At 46.9% G+C, this 18,547-nt stretch overlaps 1 protein-coding gene across 1 annotated transcript in view; it reads right to left on the reverse strand.

The window, feature by feature from the left end:
* Window positions 1-16,923, reverse strand: part of PIGM (phosphatidylinositol glycan anchor biosynthesis class M) — a 108,960-nt gene extending 92,037 nt beyond the window's left edge. The window contains exon 1 of the mRNA XM_082259933.1: window positions 16,687-16,923. Coding sequence (XP_082116059.1) covers window positions 16,687-16,866 — 180 coding nt within the window. The 5' untranslated portion in view covers window positions 16,867-16,923. The remainder of the gene's footprint in view (window positions 1-16,686) is intronic.
* Window positions 16,924-18,547: the final 1,624 nt, after the last annotated feature.

The following is an 18,547-nucleotide window of genomic DNA, read 5'->3' on the forward strand; positions in this document are numbered from 1 at the left end:
GTCGTCTCCCACAAAGGAGAGATCTGTCAATACCTTCATGGAAGCCTGGTCTGCAGACCAATATTTCAGCCATATCATAATGCGGCGGAGAGTCACCACTGTCTTGGACACCCTGCAGGTAAAAGAGGCCGCATTCAGAGAGGCATCACAGATATACTGCAACCCCTGGACAGACTGGCCCGCCAGCTCCGCCAAATCAGGAGAGGACTGTCCCACTTCCAAATCCTGGCGCAGGAGCTTAGCCCATTCCGTTAAGGTTTAGGAAACCAAAGTTATGGCAAAAAACAGTCACAGCATAGAACTGGGCATGGTATAAAAGTTATCGGACCAGAGATTCAGCTCTTGTCAAAAGGGTCCTTAAAGGACGGAAAGTCCTCCACCGGGAGAAACGTGGCTTTATTCAACCTGGAAACCTGAGAGTCCAGTACAGGTGGCACTGTAATAGGATACCTTCTTGCAAAGCATTAAGGGACCCAGACAGTGCGTTTTTGGGAACCCCACTGACTTGCGTAAAGGTTGTCGAAATAGGCGGGAAAGGGGGAAGATCTTTGCCGATTTGGAAGTTCTGCGGGTACCAAATTGTACCTGCGCAGCTGACGCAGCAGTAGCGGTGTCCTCCAATTTTAACGTTTCCTGCACCAATACAATCAGTGCATCCACAAGTACCTTTTCATGCATGGCTGTAGTGGAAGAGGAATCACCCTCACAATCGGAGCACTCCCGGGTGCGTGGACGCAGACCCAGTACACAAACATGGTCGCCAAGCTATACAGCAGCCATCCACAACAAAATGACGGCTACACATGGGGCCCACGTGGCTCCCGGGGCCCTCATTGGACCACCAGGTACCTGTGGATAGCAAGGGGACCCTGCTAGGGACCCCCACCCTTACCATCCCCCCCAGCCCCTGCTTGACACCCCCACATATAAAAACCGGTATGGCAACCCCAGGGAGGAAGGGGGGGTGTCATGGTCTTACCTTCTTGCTGTTCTCCTTCGTTTGACATGTGCTGGCGGCCATCTTGGTTTCTGGGTTTCTTGTAGCCTCCCACCCTGCGGCTCCTCCTTCCCACTGGGAGGAGCTGGATGCCTAGCTCATATATATAGGAGGTCTGTGGCTTCAGTTCCTTGCTTGGTCCTCCTGTGTTCACATGCTTCTAAGACTGCTGCTGCTTCTGGTTCCTGATCCTGGCTTCGTCTGACTACCCTGCTGGTTCCTGATCCTGGCTTCGTCTGACTACCCTGCTGGTTCCTGATCCTGGCTTCGTCTGACTACCCTCCTGGTTCCTGACCTCTGGCTTCGCAAGGACTCTGCTTCGGTTTCGCCATCTGTTTGGACTTTTGCTTTACAGCTTGATTTTCAATAAAGCCTTCTTATTTTCACTTATCTGTTGTTGTACGTTTGGTTCATGGTTCCGTGACATTAGGACCAAGCCATGAATTCTGACGGTACAGGGCCATCCTCGCTACCCACGCTGGTTGCCAGACTTGATCAGCAGGATTACCTGTTGGGTCAGTTCGCCGTGGCGTTGCAAACCCTGCTTGAACGCACGGCTCATTTCGCTCCCGTTGCCGATGGGTCGGTTGTCGCTCCTGGGCCCGCTCCTACTGCCGCTCCGGTTGTTGCGCCAGAGTCTACCCCGACACCTGTTGTTGCGCCTGCGGTGTTTCGGGGTATGACCGGTTCTGCCCCCCTTCCACAGCGCTTTGGGGGAGAGCCAACTCAGTGCCGAGGTTTCCTTAACCAGGTGGGCATTTATTTCGAGTTGCTGCCACATGCCTTTCCTACTGAGAGATCAAAGGTGGGCTTCTTAATTTCGCTGCTCTCGGACAAGGCCTTGGCCTGGGCCAGCCCTTTATGGGAGAACAACAATCCGGTGGTTGCCGAGTTTTCCGGTTTTGTTGCTTCTCTTCGGAGGGTATTCGATGTGCCGGCTCGTGCTGCCTCTGCTGCGAAGCTCCTTATGTCCATCAGGCAGGGTTCACAATCCGTAGCTGAATACGCCATTGAGTTTCGTACCCTGGCAGCAGAGGTGGGCTGGAATAATGAGGCTCTGGTCGCTGCTTTCTCTCATGGTCTCTCGGATGCCTTGAAGGATGAGGTTGCAGCTAAGGACCTACCAGTGGAGCTCGAGTCTCTTATTTCTTTCCTGATTTTGATTGACACCAGACTCAGGGAGAGACCTTCCTTTAAGGAGAGTCTGCGGAGGCCTCCTAACAGATTGGCGCCTACCTTTGCTGTCCCACCCGTGCCTCCCTCTCCTCCCACGCCTCCTGGGGATGACTTGGCTGGGGGTGAACCCATGCAGCTGGGGTTTGCTCGCCTGTCCGAGGGGGAGAGGGTACTCCGGAGACGCGAGGGCCGATGCATGTACTGTGGTCTCGGTGGGCATTTTCGGTTGGCATGTCCGAACCGTCCGGGAAACGCTCGCACCTGAGATCCTGTCGGGGGCAGATCTTGGGTGGAGTCTCCTCGTCCCCGGTTTCCCGTGTTGACAAACCACTGATCACTGTTGTCCTCTCCTGGGTCGGGGGCTCGGTGACGACCCAGGCGTTGGTGGACTCTGGTGCTGGTGGTTTGTTCATTGATAGTGTGTTCGCTGCCGCCAATTCCATTCCTCTGCAGGCTCGAGGTTCTCCACTGGCTCTTGAGGCGATAGACGGCAGACCCCTTCTGCCGCCACACGTGACTCATGAGACCCTTCCAGTGGGGTTAGCCATTGGTGCCGTTCACAGAGAGTCGGTCTGCTTCCAGGTTATTTCGTCTCCACACTACTCGGTGGTCTTGGGGTACCCCTGGCTCCAGAAGCATAATCCGACTTTCGATTGGAGATCGGCCGAGATCCTCTTGTGGTCACCGCAGTGTGGGGCTAGTTGCATCCATGGGCCTGTCAAGTTGCTGTGTACTTCCTCGGACTCTCTGTTGCCTCCTGAATACGAGGAGTACCGGGATGTATTCGATAAGGTGCGCGCGGTTGCCCTACCTCCGCACCGCCCATACGATTGTGCCATCGAGTTACAACCTGGTGCCGTTCCTCCTCGTGGCAAAGTCTATCCACTGTCGGTAGCGGAGAATGAGGCCATGGAGGAGTACGTGAAGGAGGCGCTTTCACGTGGACACATTCGCAAATCCTCGTCCCCGGCAGGGGCTGGATTTTTCTTTGTGAAAAAGAAGGGCGGTGAGTTGAGGCCTTGCATCGATTACAGGGGTCTCAATCGCATCACGATCAAGAACGCTTACCCGATACCCTTGATTTCCGAGCTGTTCGATCGCCTTAAAGGGGCCACGGTCTTTACCAAACTCGACCTGAGGGCGGCATATAACCTCGTAAGGATCAAGGCGGGCGATGAGTGGAAGACCGCGTTTAACACCAGGACCGGTCATTATGAATCCTTGGTTATGCCCTTTGGGTTGTGCAATGCGCCCGCAGTCTTTCAGGAATTCATCAACGATGTTTTCCGTGACCTGTTGCAGCAGTGTGTGGTGGTCTATTTGGAGGACATCTTGGTATATTCTGAATCCATGGAGACCCACATTCTGGATGTCAGACGAGTGTTGCAACGGTTACGAGAGAACAAGCTGTTCGGCAAGCTTGAGAAATGCGAATTTCACCGATCCCAGGTAACCTTCTTAGGTTACATCATTTCCGCTGAGGGGTTCTCCATGGATCCTGAGAAGGTTTCGGCTGTCTTACAGTGGCCCCAGCCCAGTGGTCTTCGCTCCCTGCAGCGCTTTTTGGGCTTCGCCAATTATTATCGGAAGTTCATCAGGGACTTTTCCATGCTAGCCAAGCCTCTCACGGATCTGACCAGGAAGGGCAGTAATTCCCAGGTCTGGCCACTCGAGGCCATCCGAGCTTTTGAGGCTCTAAAGTCCGCCTTTGTGTCGGCTCCGATTCTGTCGCATCCCAACCCTGGGTTGCCCTTTGTCCTCGAGGTGGACGCGTCTGAGACGGGAGTAGGCGCCCTTCTGTCTCAGCGTAGAACACCAGAGGGTCCTCTGCTTCCTTGTGGGTTTTACTCCCGGAAACTGTCTTCCGCGGAATGCAACTATCAGATTGGTGACAGGGAGTTATTGGCCATCGTGCAGGCCCTTAAAGAATGGAGGCACTTGCTCGAGGGTTCGGTGGTTCCGGTCCTCATCCTGACGGACCACAAGAATCTGACCTACCTTTCTGAGGCCAAGAGATTGACACCACGTCAGGCCAGATGGGCTCTGTTCTTGTCACGTTTTAATTACGTGGTCTCCTACCTACCCGGTTCCAAGAACATCAGGGCGGATGCCTTATCACGGCAGTACTCCGACCTGTCCAGGGAGGAGTCAATTCCGACTTCGGTCATACCTCCGAGTCAGATCCTGGCCGCCATTCGCACCAGCCTGACCTCTCCCCTGGGTGAGCAGATTTTGGCGGCTCAATCTGGTGCTCCCTCTGGGAGACCCAACGGCAGATGTTTTGTGCCTGAGTTGCGCACTCGGTTGCTGCGAACCTACCATAACTCCAAGACCGCGGGGCATCCTGGAAAGAATCAGCTGTCCTGGGCTGTTTCACGTCTGTTCTGGTGGCCTTCCCTACGTTCCGACATCGCCGCATATGTAGCGGCATGCTCCGTTTGTGCCCAGAGTAAGTCCCCTCGGCACCTTCCGTTGGGCCTTCTGCAATCCATAGCCACCGGGGAGCGCCCATGGTCTCACCTGGGGATGGATTTCATTGTGGACCTCCCTGCATCCCGAGGCCATACGGTCATTCTCATGATTGTGGATCGGTTTTCCAAAATGTGCCACTGTGTTCCTCTCGAGAAGTTACCCTCTGCACAGGAGTTGGCCACGATTTTTGCCAGGGAGGTCTTCCGGTTGCACGGTTTGCCCAAGGAGATTGTGTCGGATCGGGGGAGTCAGTTTGTGTCCAGGTTCTGGCGCGCCTTTTGCTCCCAGTTGGGGATTCATCTCTCCTTCTCCTCGGCCTACCACCCTCAGTCTAATGGGGCCGCAGAACGATCCAATCAGGCCTTGGAGCAATTCCTTCGTTGCTATGTCTCCGATCACCAAGACAATTGGGTTGACCTCCTGCCTTGGGCTGAGTTTGCCAGGAACACGGCGGTGAACTCTTCCTCTGGGACGTCTCCCTTCATGGCCAATTATGGGTTCCAACCTGCCGTGTTACCGGAGGTATTCTCTCCCCAGGATATTCCGGCTGTGGAGGATCACCTTTCCGTCCTACGTGCTTCTTGGGTTCAGATCCAGAAGTCCCTTGAGGTCTCTGCGCAGCGCCAGAGACTCCAGGCTGATCGCAGACGAGCGCCTGCTCCTTCCTACCAGGCCGGAGACCGTGTATGGTTGTCCACCCGCAACCTCAACCTTCGAGTGCCCACTCCCAAGCTGGCGCCTCGCTTTGTTGGTCCCTTCCGAGTGCTTCGCAGGGTAAACCCGGTAGCCTATGCCCTTGCGCTTCCTCCTGGCATGCGGATCTCCAACGTGTTTCATGTCTCCCTGTTGAAGCCACTGGTGTGTAATCGTTTCACTTCCTCGGTTCCTCGGCCTCGTCCGGTCCAAGTGGGCAATCGTGAGGAGTATGAGGTGAGCAATATCCTGGACTCACGCCTGGTCCGCGGTCGGGTGCAGTTTTTGGTTCATTGGCGTGGTTATGGTCCAGAGGAGCGTTCCTGGGTTCCCTCCGCAGATGTCCATGCTCCTGCCTTGCTCCGAGCCTTCCACGCACGCTTCCCTCAGAAACCGTTCTTTACTCCGCGGAGGAGGGGCCCTTGAGGGGGAGGTACTGTCATGGTCTTACCTTCTTGCTGTTCTCCTTCGTTTGACATGTGCTGGCGGCCATCTTGGTTTCTGGGTTTCTTGTAGCCTCCCACCCTGCGGCTCCTCCTTCCCACTGGGAGGAGCTGGATGCCTAGCTCATATATATATAGGAGGTCTGTGGCTTCAGTTCCTTGCTTGGTCCTCCTGTGTTCACATGCTTCTAAGACTGCTGCTGCTTCTGGTTCCTGATCCTGGCTTCGTCTGACTACCCTGCTGGTTCCTGATCCTGGCTTCGTCTGACTACCCTGCTGGTTCCTGATCCTGGCTTCGTCTGACTACCCTGCTGGTTCCTGATCCCGGCTTCGTCTGACTACCCTCCTGGTTCCTGACCTCTGGCTTCGCAAGGACTCTGCTTCGGTTTCGCCATCTGTTTGGACTTTTGCTTTACAGCTTGATTTTCAATAAAGCCTTCTTATTTTCACTTATCTGTTGTTGTACGTTTGGTTCATGGTTCCGTGACAGGGGGCTAGGCATGGGTGAATGTGTGGTCCACAGAGGGACCCCAACAGTGAAGGGGAGCATAAAATAGGAAGAAAGAACACTAACCCAGGGAGGGGCCCACATCCATACCGAGAACCCACCCAAGGGGAAGGAGGGACACTACTCTTCAAACCTTAGGACTGGGAAGGCACCGCTCTAAGGAGACTACCGCACCATCTTGGAATGGGGGTGCTGTGGGCCAGAGGCGCTCCAACTCAGGCCTGACCAGGGCTATCCGTCCTCGTGAGGCGTTGGCCAGCCACCATCCAGAGGGGCTATGTCGCGGCCAACCCAGCACTGAGCTAAGGTCAGGTCGCGCTCGCTGGCTGGACTGGGAAGACCGGAAGGATATCCAGTCCGTCACCCAGTCTGGCAGTTAATCGTAGTTCTCACAGGAACAGAAAAAAAAAAAGAAAAAAAATTTCAGTTTTAAAAAAGGAAAAAATGCTAGGACCAGAGATCCCAGCAAGGAACTAGGTCCTTACTCCTGACTAGGCAGAAAAAAATCTTTGAGAATAAATATACTACAAAGAAATGTATGTATATCCCTCGTGCCTATGGATGTTCCAACAAGTGGGATGTAATAATTTATAGAAATAAATATAAAAGTGCAGCTGCTACAGGAAATGGGATGTAGTGAAAGTAAGGCCACAATAAATTGAGGCCAGCTATAGCGCTTGCTTTAAATAAACCAGGGCTGGACAATAGCTTGTCAGTACCAAGGGTTAAAAAAAATGGGTAGGCTTCAAATACCAAATTAAACCCCAATAAAGTGCTGGATGCTAATCAAGAAATGTGTGGGGATGAATCAATATACATAGAACACAATATGTGATAAATAGCAAAGAATCTAAAATGTTTGAGGTATATAACACAATAATAAAATAGAAAATGGGTACGATATATGCAGGAATAATAATGGTGAGGAAGGTGCTATATTTGGGTGATTAAAGCAATCAGGTAAATATTAATATTATCAAAGCAAATAAATAAATCACTTATTAATAAATTTTATTGAATATAAGTGCAAAATGTGCAGGTAAAAAAAGTCCATAAATAAAGTTCATAAGTGACTCCAGTGAAAATGCAGGTATGTAAATCTTGAGTGCCAATAAAAGGAAAAAGTGCAGGTGCTCGGTGTTGAATCCTCCAATGTTCCAATGCTGGTACTTGTGGTGTCACCGTGGGGGATAATAGGAGAACACACTGACCAGGTGATGTGGGTCTTATATACCATATGGTATTAAGACCTGTAATCGCTTTATGGCCACCAGGGCCAGAGTAGACACTGCTGGCCTTTGTAGTACTGCATTACTCAGGATCCCCTCTTAGGTGGAACGCACGCTGCATACGTCACGGGTGCCTGAGTGGAACGCAAGCAGGTATTCACTGCTCTCCACTACCAACCTTATTAAAGTAGTTTTTATGGTAATACACTATGTGGAGCTTTTTTAACCCTGCATACCCTGATCGGACCCTGAGGATCGAGGCTATCCAGGAGAGGGGATCCTGAGTACTGCGGTACTACAAAGCCCAGCAGTGTCTACTCTGGCCCTGGTGGCCATAAAGCGATTACAGGTCTTAATACCATATGGTATACAAGACCCACATCATCTGGTGAGTGTGTTCTATTATCCCCCACGGTGACACAAGTACCAGCATTGGAACATTGGAGGATTAAACACAGAGCACCTGCACTTTCCTTTTATTGGCACTCAAGATTTACATACCTGCATTTTCACTTGAGTCACTTATGAACTTTATTTATGGACTTTACCTGCACATTTTGCACCTGAAATCACTATTAAATTTTATTGAATATAGTTATTTGCTTTGAGAATATTAAAATTTACCTGATTGCTTTAATCACCCATATATAGCACCTTCCTCGCCATTATTATTACTGCATATATCGTACCCATTTTCTATTTTATTATTGTGTTATCTACCTCAATCATTTTAGATTCTTTGCTATTTATCACATAATGTTCTATACAGGCATACCCCACTTTTAAGTACACAATGGGACCAGAGCATGTATGTAAAACGAAAATGTGCTTAAAGTGAAGCAATACCTTTTTTCATTTCTCAATGCATGTAAATACACAAGCTCTATAGAAAATCTTGGTCAGCTTGACATGGCATTGCTCCCAAACCATGTGATAAGGACACCAAGCTTGGGGAGCATGTTAAGGGGATCCAGGACTATGACATGGTAGATTACCTAGGCAAGCTGGCCGGCCACAAAAAGGATATGTTGTAGTCCTGGGTCCCCTCTCGGTGCTCCTAAGTTTGGTATCCCTGTCACTTATGGTTTGGGAGCAGTGCCATGTCAAGCTGACCAAGATTTCCTATAGACGCCAATGTTAAAAACCGGGAGTAGTGTCATGCCAAGCTGAACAAGCTGTGTCCTTACTCGCGAGTGTATGTAAAGTGAGTGTACTTAAAGCGGGGTATGCCTGTATTGATTTATCCCACACATTTCTTGATTAGCATCCAGCACTTTATAGAGGTTTAATTTGGTATTTGAAGCCTACCCATTTTTTAACCCTTGGTACTGACAAGCTATTGTCCAGCCCTGGTTTATTTAAAGCAAGTGCTATAGCTGGCCTCAATTTATTGTGGCCTTCCTTTCAGAAAAAAATCTTTGGGATCTTTGATATCTTCAATGTTCATTGAGATAGCCTTAAGATTATCCATGTTCAAGAAATCATTGACTCAAATGTATGCAGCTGTGTTATGGATATCACTTTTGCTCACTGGCATAAGATTCCTTTACAAGTCAAGACCCAACAAATAACTGTGCTTTTCGTCATTCGGGCATTGTTGCATACAATTTTGCACACTCGGCTATGGGGCATGCTTAACTTTTTGCAAACTCTGGATTTATTCCATCCTTTCGGCCCCATATGGTCCCTGACGCTCTAGTCCCTGCAGTACTAGAGATACTAAATTTCCAATGGTCTAATAGCTAAAAACATTAAGAAGCGATTAATAAAGTTTAACCTAGCAGCAAAATGTTTCCTGACACATGACAGCATACACATATGGGTATAGGCTCCCCCCCTAGCCCAATCAGGACTGGTTTTACTGCATAAATGAGCCGCCTCCCCTAAGGCGCCATTCTCTTTGTTCCTCAAATGTTCAACCAGTTACAACTATGGAAAGAATATTTTCATTTTTGCCTTCACCTTGCCAGATTTATCTGGCCAGCCGCACAGGTTCAACCTCTACACCTGAATGGAGGGAGCTTCGTCAAAGGACAAACGGCCTATATGAGGGAGGCCTCCCCCAAGTCCAGGTGTGCAGGATACTGATCTCTGGATGCAGGCAAAACAGTTCTGCCTTGTTGTTTGTTGGGACTGATCCAGTCTCTCCTCCCTGGCAAGTTATGGACCCACAAACTATTGGTTAGTCTGGCGCTCTGTGTATATTCCCTTGCAAAACGCTGCCATGTTAGGGCTTCCAAAATGGCTCCTTGTCTACTTCCTGTGGCTGTACTGCAGGCTGCCCTTTCCTGATGGAAGTGTGGATGGTGATGGCGCCCAGCAGACTTGGTCGACATGGAGCAGCAAAATGGTGTTGGGATAACTTCCGGCTCACGATAGTAGCGACCGGGAGCCCCAGTCGGCTGCCTAGGGGTGTGTTTGTGGCCACCTGTTCAGGAATCTAGTCTCTCCCATCATTCTAGAGCCAGTCAGGGATGTGTGCTGCACAGGTAGGCAAGCTAAACCATAGGCTGTTATGGTTTGTCATGATTATTATGCGGTTACTATGTCAGGCTGCCAAAGTAAGGTAATTTGCTGTTATAGTTCTGTTTATTTCAAAGAGGTTGTAAACTCACCTTAAAGACTTTAACCTATAGGTAAGCGTATATTAAGGCTTACCTATAGGTGCTATAAATATCTCCTAAACTTGCACAGTTTAGGAGATATTTACATTGCATGCAACCGATGACGTCATCGGGGCATGTGCTCTGAAGGAACGGCCACCCGTGCCATTCCTTCAGAGCCCTATGCCGTGAACGGCGGCTCCCGCACGCATGCGCAGGAGTGATGTAATCGCGCCCCCGGCCAATCAGATGGCCGGAGGACGCGAACGAGTTAACAGGACGGCCAGACATGTCGGCCACCCTGTCGTTGAGCGGGCGGCACTGCGGGGGCTTCGTTTTAAGGCAAGTATTTCATAATGAGCTAGTATGCGATGCATACTAGCTCATTATGCCTTTGTCTTTACAGGTTTTTTTTTCCTCATTTTTTTTTTATGAGGGTTTACTTCCTCTTTAATGCCTCACAGGTTTGGATTTGTCTGCAGTACTGCTAATGCATGGCCTGATATGCAGGTGTTGCTGTGCAAAGTTGAGTCTTTCCAATTAACTCAACAATGCCTAGCTCTGCAGGTTGGATTACTGTTTACTGCTCTAATACCTGGGTTTCTGTTTTTAAATTTTGCAGACCAGTGGCCTAGTGTAGGTTATCCTGCCAGAGCTATTGGTCTGACGTATATTAACCGGTTGCCGACTGCGCACAGTATATTTACTGCGGCAGTCGGCCCCGGCCAGGCAGAGTGACGTAGGTCTACGTCGCTCGCCTGTCACTCCTTCTAGAGCCAATAGCCTCGGCTCGTTCACGGAGGAGTGCGGGAGTGTGACTGGCGGACCCAATGTCCGCCGGTCACACTACGATCGCCGGTACAGCGGGAGAAAGACAGAGCGGCTTATGTAAACAAGCCGCCTGTCAGTTCTCCCTGTGTAAAAGTGAAGATCAGACAGTTCTACTATGTAGAACTGTTGATCTTTGTTTTTACACTAGTAGACCTGTCCCTGCACAGTTAGAATCACACCCCTAGGACACACTTAACCCCTCCCTGTCCAATACTGTTAACCCCTTCCCTGCCAGTGTCATTTTTGCAGTAACAGTGCATATATATAGCACTGATAACTGCAGTAATGTCACTGGTACCCCCAAAAGTGTCAAAAATGTCAGTCAAGGGTCCGATCTGTCCTCCGCAATGTCGCAAAAAAAAAAAAAAAAAAAAAAAAAAAAAAAAAAAAAAGGCAGATCGCCGCCATTACTCGTTAAAAAAAAAAAAACAAACACCAAAAATGACAAAAATCTTTCCCTTTGTTATTAAACGCGATAACTTTTGCGCAAACCAATCAAAATACGCTTTTTGCGATTTTTTTTACCAAACATAGGTAGCGTAAAACAAATTGGCCGAAAATGTTAAAAAATTTTGATTTTTACATTTTTTTTGGGGGGAATTTCATATAAAAAAAAAGTGAAAAATATTGTTCTTTTTGCAAAAATTACGCTCTTTTTTTGTTTATAGCGCGTGATCAAAAAAAAAAAAAAAAAAAAAAAAAAAAAAAAAAAAAAAAAAAAATTGCACAGGTGATCAAATACCACCAAAAGAAAGCTCTGTTTGTGGGAAAAAAAGGACGTGAAATTCGTTTAGGTACAGCGTCGCACGACCGCGCAATTGTCCGTTAAGGTCACGCAGTAAAAAAAAAAAAAATCGCAAAAAAACCCCTGGTCTTTTAGCAGGAAAATCCTCCGGTGGTAAAGTGGTTAACCCTTCATTGTGCTGCTTATAATATAGTAATGCTTCAGTAATTATGACTGCTATGTGTTGTATGGCTGCTATGTGTTTAATGCCTGCTTTTGGCTGCTAAACATTAGGGGCTACTATGTGTTTGAATGTGATGCATTAACCGGTTATGTCTAAATGCTGGAGTGAAGTTCAGTGCTCTGCTTAAGTTTACAGTGCCTTACGTAATTTGTCTATTACACATCTATTGGTACTTACTTTTTCTGAGGGATTAATCCTAGCTCACAATAGCATATAGGTCCATTTGGTGCTTCAATGTCTGCAAATGGATGTAAGGTCTCCCATACCCGCCGGTGAGACTTTGTGGGGATCCTGCCGCCCCCATTGGCCAAACCCGCCCTACGGTGACCGCAGGTAATTTAGTTATTCTCCCTACTTCATTATGGGCCTCCATAGCTCGAATGTTTAAGTGAATATTTGTATTGTGCTGTGACTCATTCAATTCTGCTCTATTCCATAGAATCGTTTTTTAATTCATTACTGTTTCTCCTGAAGAAGCGGCTCAGTCCGCGAAACATGTAGAGAACCAATCGTGGAGATATTCCAACCATACTCCACAAGTTCAAAATTGTGATAATGAACTTTAGTTAATTTTGATTGTATATTGATTCTGTTTTTGTGTCCTTTTTCACTTTGTATGTCTGTGTAATTTTTTATGAAATAAAGACCAATTTTATTTATATGTGATGTTGATTTACAATCAATAGATACCGGTACCCAAAAATCCAGTCAACCATCCCCATTCCCTCTCCCCTCACCCCATTGAGTACCTCTCCAACTGGGGAGTTTGAGGTCTCTCTTATCCTTTCACCCCATTTTAGATATATGCTAATGGAGGACGAAGTGGCTAACATCAGGGTGTGCAGTGATTCCAGAGCTTTGAAGTAGTTTGGAGCATAACTGATGCCTCTTAGGCTGTGTTGCCCAAACAGACGATAATCGGAATCTCCTATCTTCATGGCAAGAAGGAATACAATATTATTTAACTTTTGTCAAAGTATCTCCCATTCAGGTTTGCCAACAGTAGAACTGGTCTCATCATCGTTCTTTGTGTTCTGGCTTCCTAAAAACTTCCTGTCAGACGCTGTAAGATACAAAGTCTTGGATGTCAAGAGTGTGTCCCTAGACCAACAAGCAGTTCAATGAATCTCAACCTGACAGTAACCTCTATGGTTATTAATGGAGGTTATTCCTGCAAGAAGGAGCTTCCCAGAAGTTGAAGCAGTGGATCTCCCAACATCCAGTTGGGTCAGCAGGTTAACTTATATAGGCACCAGACCCAGTGGTCTCCAAGCTCCTCATGAAGATCCATAGTCGTCCAGCTGGTATGAGGGCAATAAAAAAAAATGTCCTGGTGGCCTTGCAGGTTGTGGTGTCCTCAAGTACAGTCTTTGGGCCAAGAAGCTTCTATTCTCCTTCCTGAGATTTGAAACCTTACACGGCGGGGCCAGGTGTATCCAAATTCATCCAAGTTAGATCTAGAAGCTGTGGGACCTAGTATGGAGGGCACATATAGGGGTCTCACCTTTCAGTATTTGAAACCCTGTGGAAGCCAGGGCACCTGCTACCAACTTCAGGTATGGAATGGAATCCTCTGCTCCCGATTGTAAAGATTAAGATGTCTGCAAGTAAGCCGAAATAAAGGATTAAATTGTAATCAAGCCTTTGTCAGGTCCTTGCTTTTTGAGATCCAAGGACCACCACACATCTTGATAAACCAATCCCGAAAGGCCTGTATAGATCGTTCTTTCTCCTTTGAGCTTGCAGTGCAACCAGTGTTGAGAAGGTTGTCCCACTCCTCCCATTCTTCTGAGCAAGACTTCTCAATATTTTCCATGACACTAAAGCAGTATTTCCTAAGGCTATCACGTCTGGGGAAAGGATTTCAGATATCCAAGCGTCAAATCCATAAACCCCCTTATTGCCACAATTATCCAACAAAATAGCTCTAGTTTCATCTTCTCCAGCACCACACAAAGGTCTGCATCCTTGCATCTGGAACAGGAAATCACCATTCCAGCATGTCCAAACTGAAATGTCTAAGTCACCACAAGCTTGGGTAATGGACTTAATGTGGAAGAAATACATAGAAGTGGTCCTTCTCTAGAAGAATAGACAGTGGCCTCTTGAGGCCTGGCGGTATCAGAAGACTTTCACTGTCCACTAGGACAATGGCATCATCTTGGGTTAAAGTAGCCTAGGAGGGCAAAGATGAATCCATCAATCTAGTGCAGAGATCACGTTATCAGACAGGTGGCTTGCTCATGGGCAGAATTCATAGGTCGAGAATTATTTTTACAGGATACCAACTAGGTTCATATATTAAAAAACATTTTTAGCCTATTACAAAGTTAATCAAGCAACATTGGAAACAGGGGAATTTACTTCAGTTCTAAATGAGTCTAAGGATAGGTTGACTAAAACACTTCAGCATTGCCCTCCCTTATGGGTTTTGTTGACGCGCTACATCCCATACGTGTATGCTGTCATGCTTGTGTCAGGAAAACTGATCATTTTTTACTTGGCGGTAATTTTCCTTTTCTGATGCATAAGCATGACAGCATAGGTCCCTCCCTTGGGGGCTTCGCATTTGAGCCTAGTTACGAGAATGCCGCCTTAGGGGAGGAGACTCGTTTATATAGTATAACCAGTCCTGATTGGGCGAGGGGTGGAGCCTTTACCCATAGGTGTATGCTGTTATGCTTATGCATCAGGAAAGGAAAATTGCCGTCAGGCAAGTATAACATTTTCTATTTTTTTGTCGAGAAAAGCAGAGGAGGAGACCATTCAGTCTCTCATGGATCCCTAAAACTTGCCATGTTGGATCTGCTTTCAGGATGCAATCCCAGAACTAAAGCACCTGCAATGATCTTCAGCTGTGAGGAATATATGGTCTATAAATTCTAGACTACATGACGGGAGTTCACATCCAGTATGTGATTAAATGGAAAGGCTTCAGTCCAAAAGAAAACTCCCTTGAGTAAGTTTGTATCCCATCTTGGGCATTACTGTTGGTTTGTGTTTTCAAAATCGCAGGCTCACTAAAAAAAAAAAAAAAAAAAGAAGGTCTGATGGGATGGTCCATCTGGTGGTTGGGGAAGGGAGAGAAGAAGAGGAGATGGGAAGGGGGAAGGGGAAAGGGAAGCAATGTCAGTAAGAGGGTCAACTTCCAAGCATGGAGATCAGTATAGGTAGAAGCACATATCATGGCATGTGGCCCTTATCACAGTGGCTGCTGGGTAAGCAAAGCATAGTTGCATCTTAGCATTGGTGACTTAAAGAAGAAGTAAAGTCACTTAAAAAAAACAAGAAAAAAAAGCCCTGTAAAGAGAAAGGCATAATGAGCTAGTATGCAACGCATACTAGCTCATTATGAAGTACTTACCTTAAAAACGAAGCCCCCGCCGTACCACTCCCTCAGCGACAGGACGGCCGACCCTCAGCGACAGGACAGCTGACATGTCCGGGTTCGCGTCCTCCGGCCATCTGATTGGCCGGAGGCGCGATTACATCACTCCTGCTCGTGCGCGCGGGAGCCGCCGTTCACGGCACTGGGCTCTGAAGGAACGGCATGGGTGGCCGTTCCTTCAGCGTGCATGCGCCGATGACGTCATCGGCAGTATGCACACTAAATATCTCCGAAATGGTGCATGTTTAGGAGATATTTATAGTACCTATAGGTAAACCTTAATATAGGCTTACCTATAGGTAAAAGTTTGTGAAGTGGGTTTACAACCTCTTTAACCACTTTAAGACCGGAAGGATTTGCCCCGTTAATGAGCAGGCCCTACTTTGTGTTTACAAAGAAATTATTTATTTTTTTTTTGTGAAAAATCGCAATAAGAGTCTTGATTGGTTATCGCTTCTACTAACTACGGGAAAGATGTGTTTTTGGTAATGGCGGCAATCTGCGAGTTTTTTTTTTGCGCTACTGCGACATTGCGGCAGACAGATCAGACCCCTGACATTTGACACTTTTGGGGGTACCAGTAGTGACATTACTACCAGTAGTGACATTACTACATCAATCAGTGCTAAAAATATGCACTGTTACTGTAATAATGACACTGGCAGGAAGGGGTTAACCCTATGGGTAATCAATGGGTTAAATGTGAGCCTAGGGGAGTTATTCTAACTGTGGGGGGGCGTGGCTTGTGAAATGACCATAGAGACATTTGATCTCTATCAAATGGTCGGCTGTGTTTACAACAGCCAACCGTCGTTCTCTCTCTCAGCGGGGAGCGATCGCGGGTGTCAGGCAGCAATCGGAGCCACCTGACCCGTGCATCGGTTTCCCTGCTACCGAATGGGTGCAGAAGCGGGCCGGCGGCAGCGCACGCTTGCCCCCTAGCTTCCCGCACGCAACCGATGTAGGTCTACGTCGGTTAGCTCAGAAGAGCCACCCTGGCGCAATAAAAAGGTGGCGGGTGGTCGGGACGTGGTTAATGTTGGCACAAGATGACCCAAATAAAATCTGGTGCTGCCTGGAGAAATTACTAACTCATTTTCAGCTAGTTCCTGTCAGAATACAATAATAAAAGCTGCAAGCTGGGTAGATCGCTGCATTCAATTTGTTTTTGTGTATGCAGAACCCTGTGAGGGTTTTTGTTCAGCCCATTGGTTGAATGAAAAAACTCTGTAATTAAGCTTAATTCGGTTACCAAAAAGACAGCGTTTTTCTCAGGCTCCTAAGACCCATGCTAGGTTTAGTAAAACGAATGTAAAATAAAATGCTTGAGGAGATGGTTACCATTATAGTACAGCAATAAAAGGAATCCATCAATTACCTGAGTGACATATTGAGCAGCATCTGTGAAGACGTGGTAATCAATATCTGTGTATTTCACAATCATTGTATGGTCTTGGTAAACTCCATATAACACAAGTACTAATCTGACAATGAAGGCAATTGAATACATCCACAGCGGTTTCCTTAAACTTTGAGCAAACTTTACCAACTTCTCCATCTTCAAAGATTAGAGCAAAATAGTCTGCAAGATCTATAGATTAGGGTGCTCTTCCAAAGCTCTGGCTTCAGGACATGAAAAAGAAAAAAAAGTTTTATTAATGTACAAAGTACTAGCACAATTGTGCTGGATTCAAGCATAAACTTAAAAGTACACATTTGCATGTTAAGTGAAACTCTGCACTAGATGTCAACTGTGTATTAGTATGTAAATAAAGAAAATCAATTAAAACATCCACTATAAATAATGTGCATAAAAATGTGAAAATCACACACAAAAAATACATAAACTAACTAAAAAGTATTTTACATAGTTAGTCAGGTTGAAAAAAAAGGACACAAGTCCCATCTGGCTCAACCAACAAAAAAAAAAAAAAAAAAAACCAACAGTAAAAGAAAACCAAATCATACAATCCCATATACACAATCCTATACCCGCAGTTGATCCAGAGGAAGGTGAAAAAACCCCAGCAAAGCATGATCCAATTTGCTAAAGCAGGAGATAAAAATTCCTTCCTGATCCCCCCCCCCCCCCCGAGAGGCAATAAAATATTCCCTGGATCAACTTTACCTATAAATATTAGTACCCATTTATATTATCTACACCCAGAAAAGAATCCAGACCTTTTTTAAAGCAATCTAGTGAACTAGCCAGAACCACATCTTCCACATTTTCACAGCTTTTACGGTGAAGAAACCTTTCCGTATTTGGAGACTAAATCGGTTTTCCTCTAGACGTAAAGAGTGCCCCCTTGTCCTCTATGTTGACCTTAAAGTGAATAACTCAACACCAAGTTCACTATATGGACCCCTTATGTATTTATACATGTTGATCATATCCCCCCTTAATCTCCTCTTCTCAAGAGAGAATAAATTCAGTTCCTCTAATCTTTTCTCATAGCTGAACTCCTCCCTGCCTATCAGTTTGGTTGCCCTTCTCGGCACTTTCTCCAGTTGCCCGATATCCTTTTTAAGAACTGGTGCCCAAAACTGAACTGCATATTTCAGATGAGGACTTTACTAATGATTTTTACAGGGGCAAAATGATATCTCTCACTTTCTCTCTGGAGTCCATGCCTCTGTTAATACAAGAAAGGGCTTTGCATGTAATGCCAAGCTACGATTTCCAGAGCAAGCAATTATTAGGTTAGGATCTACCAGAACACCCAGATCCTTCTCCGCTATGGATTCCCCCAGTTCTACTCCCCCTCCCAACTCCAGAAATGTCTGTGTATTGCTTCCACCATCCTTTTTAGCGTCCCCTGAAGATGTGCTTTGGCACGAAACGTGCCGGTGCAGAGCTATATGCGGACGTCATGATACTACTTCCAGTTTCGCAACTGGCAGACATCTGAGTAATCGCACTGCTTTATATGTGTTTTTTCCACTTGGCATCTAGAAGTTTATGTGATTCTTATGCACCTGTAATAAATCATTACCCTATATCTGGCCCATTTTAGTATTTGGCTTCTTGTGTGAGTGTTTCTAATCCATCTAGTGGCATTGTGGGCTTTTCCAAATCTCCCCCAGTGGTGGGCTGCTATTACAGTCAGAGGACCTCAGGTGGACGGATGGAGCTGGATGTCCATCGTGTGGAAGCTGAAATTGTTAGTTCCCAAAAGCGTGACTTGCTGCATTGGCAGCTAGTGAGCCGGTCAGTGTGGTCTTACTCTCAGTTGCAT

Source organism: Pelophylax lessonae, assembly GCF_965119305.1.
Source record: "Pelophylax lessonae genome assembly, chromosome: 5".
Taxonomy (NCBI): domain Eukaryota; kingdom Metazoa; phylum Chordata; class Amphibia; order Anura; family Ranidae; genus Pelophylax; species Pelophylax lessonae.